At 44.0% G+C, this 3,714-nt stretch overlaps 1 protein-coding gene across 3 annotated transcripts in view; it reads left to right on the top strand.

Annotated features, from left to right (window-relative positions):
• The window catches only part of trappc9 (trafficking protein particle complex subunit 9), an 84,862-nt gene extending 83,821 nt beyond the window's left edge, over positions 1–1,041 (top strand). For all 3 annotated transcript variants that reach the window (XM_008332095.2, XM_008332093.2, XM_008332094.3), the window contains 2 exons: positions 163–386; positions 581–1,041. In XM_008332095.2, coding sequence (XP_008330317.1) covers positions 163–386; positions 581–760 — 404 coding nt within the window. In that variant the 3' untranslated portion in view covers positions 761–1,041. The remainder of the gene's footprint in view (positions 1–162; positions 387–580) is intronic.
• The last annotated feature ends 2,673 nt before the right edge of the window (positions 1,042–3,714 follow it).

Raw genomic sequence — 3,714 nt, 5'->3', positions numbered from 1 at the left:
CATATTGATCCCTCAGCAGCAAGTGTGTGATAGGCCATTAACGCTCCCGTCAGGTCTTGATGAATACAAATGCAGCGGAGATTGGATGGCAATCCTGTGAAGACTGAAATCTCTTCTGTCTGCTCTCGTGTAAAAGTGATTTTTTTGGGGGGGGGTTTTCAGACGTCTTGGTGAACCAGAAGGCATGTGACTGTGACGTCATCGTCGACTGTAGAGTGGGCGACTGTGTGACCCTGGAGGTCAAACTCACCAACATGAGCAAGAACGCAGTGGGCCCCCTGGCTCTGACGGTGGTGCCCTATCAGGACTACCAAAACGGAGTCCAGAACTACGACCTGGAGGACGCCGTCACCTTCATCGGCTCCAACACCTTTTACATAGACACGGTCAGTATGGTCGCCCTCTGTAGGCCAAGATAAAAAGGTGAATCATTTTTTTAAAAAATGGACGGAGAACTCTGTCCTTATGTGAAATGAGTCCTTGACTAAGACTAACGCTTGAGTGTCCCATCTTTCACTGATACTTCCAACAGTCCAGTCTGAAGATTCTGTCTCACTCTGCGTTTCTCTGCCTCCACCAGGTAAAGCCCAAAGAAAGCGCCGTGTGCGTGGGCGCTCTGCTGTTTCTAAACACTGGAGATTTCTACCTTAACATTAAGTTCCAGGATGACAGCGCCGGACGCCAGCTCCCGTTGGCTTGGTTCACTCTGCCCAGTGTCCACATCAAGGCTCTGGACACGCCGATGCAAGCCGGCGCCTGAGCATTTCGCTTTGTCGCGCGTCTGTAAATACAGTAGCGTCGTAAAGCGATCCCAGCTGTAAATACGATTGTGTCAAAGGTCGCGGCAGAGGGCAAATCGTGTCTTCTGGACGTTGTTATTGGTTATGTTACGGGTTATGACACAAAAACGTGATTAAAATGTCCTTTTCTGTTAATGACAAAACGATTGCAAAACCAGAACAGCTGAATGGTGAAGTAGCATGTAAACTAACCAAGCAGAGGCAAGTGATGCCTTTAAGGTCCTAGAAAAAAAAAAAAAAACCAAAGGGGGGGAAAGTGGGCCTTTAAGGGCCAAAAAAAAAAAAAAACCAAAGGGGGGGAAAGTGGGCCTTTAAGGGCCAAAAAAAAAAAAAAAAAACCAAAGGGGGGGAAAGTGGGCCTTTAAGGGCCAAAAAAAAAAAAAAAAGAGATTCCAGCTCATATTTTCACTTTCCAGCTCATATTTTCACTGCGGATGACTATAACCCCCCCGACCAAAATGGTAATACGATGTATCGATTAATAAAGTTAACTTCGACGAATGCAACGATGCGGCCCAACTTCTGCCCCCGACCCATAACTTGATGGCACCGAGGTGATTCAAATATTTGCTCCCTTGTGAACTATATAGTGCTACAGTTTACTGTATATTCACAACATGATAATTGAGCAGAGTACTTCATAAAAATGTTGTAACATAAACACTGTCCCAAAACAGGGTGTGGGTGCGATTCCGAAAGCTGTGTGAGTCCGTACCGATGTCCTCGTTGTTGTTGTGGGTTAGACTGAAGGAAATGGACTTTTGTGTAGATAATGATCTGTGTCTTGAACACTGGACATGTTCTGACAGGCAGAACATGTTTCACTCATGTGTGAATTGAAGTCACTTAGGGCAAGACTCTCATTATGTGTTATAAATAAATATAAAAAGAACTTTTCACGCTGTTTCTCCCCCCTCCTCCACTTTCCCTGCATGTCTTTGAATCACACAATCACTGCTGAAATACAACAATGAATTCTATTCATTGCAGTGGATCATTTTACTATTCACCCAGAATTGAATATTACTTTTTTTTAAAGATGAAAATGTTCCCGTAATGTGAGTGTTTACGTCCATGAGTCTGAGTTACTTTTCAAAGGCCTGAGGCTTTCTGTGTGTGTGAGTGCGACCCAACGCTCATGACTTGTACGACTTGCGGGGGCTGTAATAAAACGGACTCCAGTCACAGTGTCAGCAGCACCGGCCTTAGCTGCAGCAATGAAGAGATGACAAATAATTTGTTGTTGAACAGCCAACAGTGAGAGTTCCATGTGTTCCATGTCAGAGAAGTATTTGTCAATTTAATAACCAGGTACTTCAGTGTCGGTACTTTTCCTGCCTTTTCATTCCGCCCGGGCCTTGTGTGAGATAAGTGTGTGTAATAGAGGCAAATCAGCGGAGATCCTCACCGCGTGACCGTGAAGCTGCTCACAAAGAACGTCTTTGTGTGCGCGTTAGGTGAGAGTAGTAACGCCGCGCCGAGGGGAAAAAAAAAGTACGCAGAGAAAAGATCAAATTGATGGGTTTTCTTTGAAGTATTTCGTCAGAAAGAGAAAACATTGTGTCGAGCGGTGCTTTTCCTCGCGTTACATCACGGAGTCGACGGAAATATATACTTCATGCTGATTATCATCGTTTTTAAATGTGACTTTTGGCAGTGTTTTCCAACCTTGGGGTTGCGACCCCACTTGCGGTCGCCTGAAAGGTTTGGAGATTGATACAAATATTTTTCAACTAATCAACATTTTTTTAATTATGACTAAAAATATTTTTTAAAAAAAGTCAACGTCCAGATTATTTTACATTCATTAAAACGTTAAAGTGAGTCAAGCGTTTTGCCTCTGAAGCTGCTCGGACCAGTCCAAATGAGTTTTCTTATCGGAGACTCCGACACAGACTGATTAGCTGCTACTTTCATTAGCTCGCAGCATATTGTACCTGTGATTGTAATCTGGCCAATAATCATCCGTCAGCCTCTACTGATGCACTTAAACCCTGCTCTAGATAATAACTGACAGTGATCTGTTCATTTGGTGCTCCCAATCACACACACACACACAAACACACTGCTTCGTCAAAGACAGCGCAGCGTAACGGCCTTTCATGTGAACATGTGTGTTCGTGTACGTTGTGTGTGACAAGTCACTGCCTTTCGCTCTCAGCCCTTGAGCTCTGCCGTGAAAAGCACGGGAGCCTGCCGTGACTTTAGCTGCTAATAACGCAGCTGCAGTGTCTGCTGACGACCTCAGGGGGGAAATGAGGTCGTCAAAATGAACCTGTTTGTCGTATATTTTCAAAAAATACCTCTGGATTCCACAAGCCGTCTTAAAGATGCAACAAAAGTTGACAAAAAAAGGTCAAATTTCTCTGTTGCTCCTGCAGCTTCGAAACACGTGATGTGGTTCACACGGTCCATGTATGAAACTCTGGACACTTATATAACGCCCTGTTACTAAGTAATGGGTGTTCCATACAGATAGATCACATGATGACAACTGAGGCATTTCCATGGCGACTGATCAAACTCCAGGCGCTAATGAAGCCTCAGGAAAGAGAGAGAGAGGAAAAAAAAAAGAAAACTGAAAGTGGAAAAGTAAACTACCTTACTCTCCAGTCAGTCTTCTATGAACAGGTTGCACCGAACTGTGCAGCTGTATGAAATAAAATAAAACAAAATAAAATCCCAGACGGGTATTAAAGTTCACTTAAATCAAAAACGGAGGGCACGGCTTCTTTTTTAAACCAATTTCTTTGTAAGTTTCTCCAACCGTCGCTGCTGTTTCATCTGAGACAAGTCGTAATAAAACACCTGTGTCTGGGCTGCCTCCCGGTCGGTTTTGCTGATTGAGCAGTAGAAAACCTCAGTCAGTTGTTTCTGACATACTGGTGTAATACACACTTTCACCAGTAGGGAA

The sequence above is a fragment of the Cynoglossus semilaevis genome, chromosome 18 (assembly GCF_000523025.1).
Source record: "Cynoglossus semilaevis isolate Cse_v1.0 chromosome 18, Cse_v1.0, whole genome shotgun sequence".
Lineage (NCBI taxonomy): Eukaryota > Metazoa > Chordata > Actinopteri > Pleuronectiformes > Cynoglossidae > Cynoglossus > Cynoglossus semilaevis.
The sequence above is the reverse complement of the archived record's forward strand: the minus strand, read 5'-3'. Positions and strand labels throughout refer to the sequence as shown.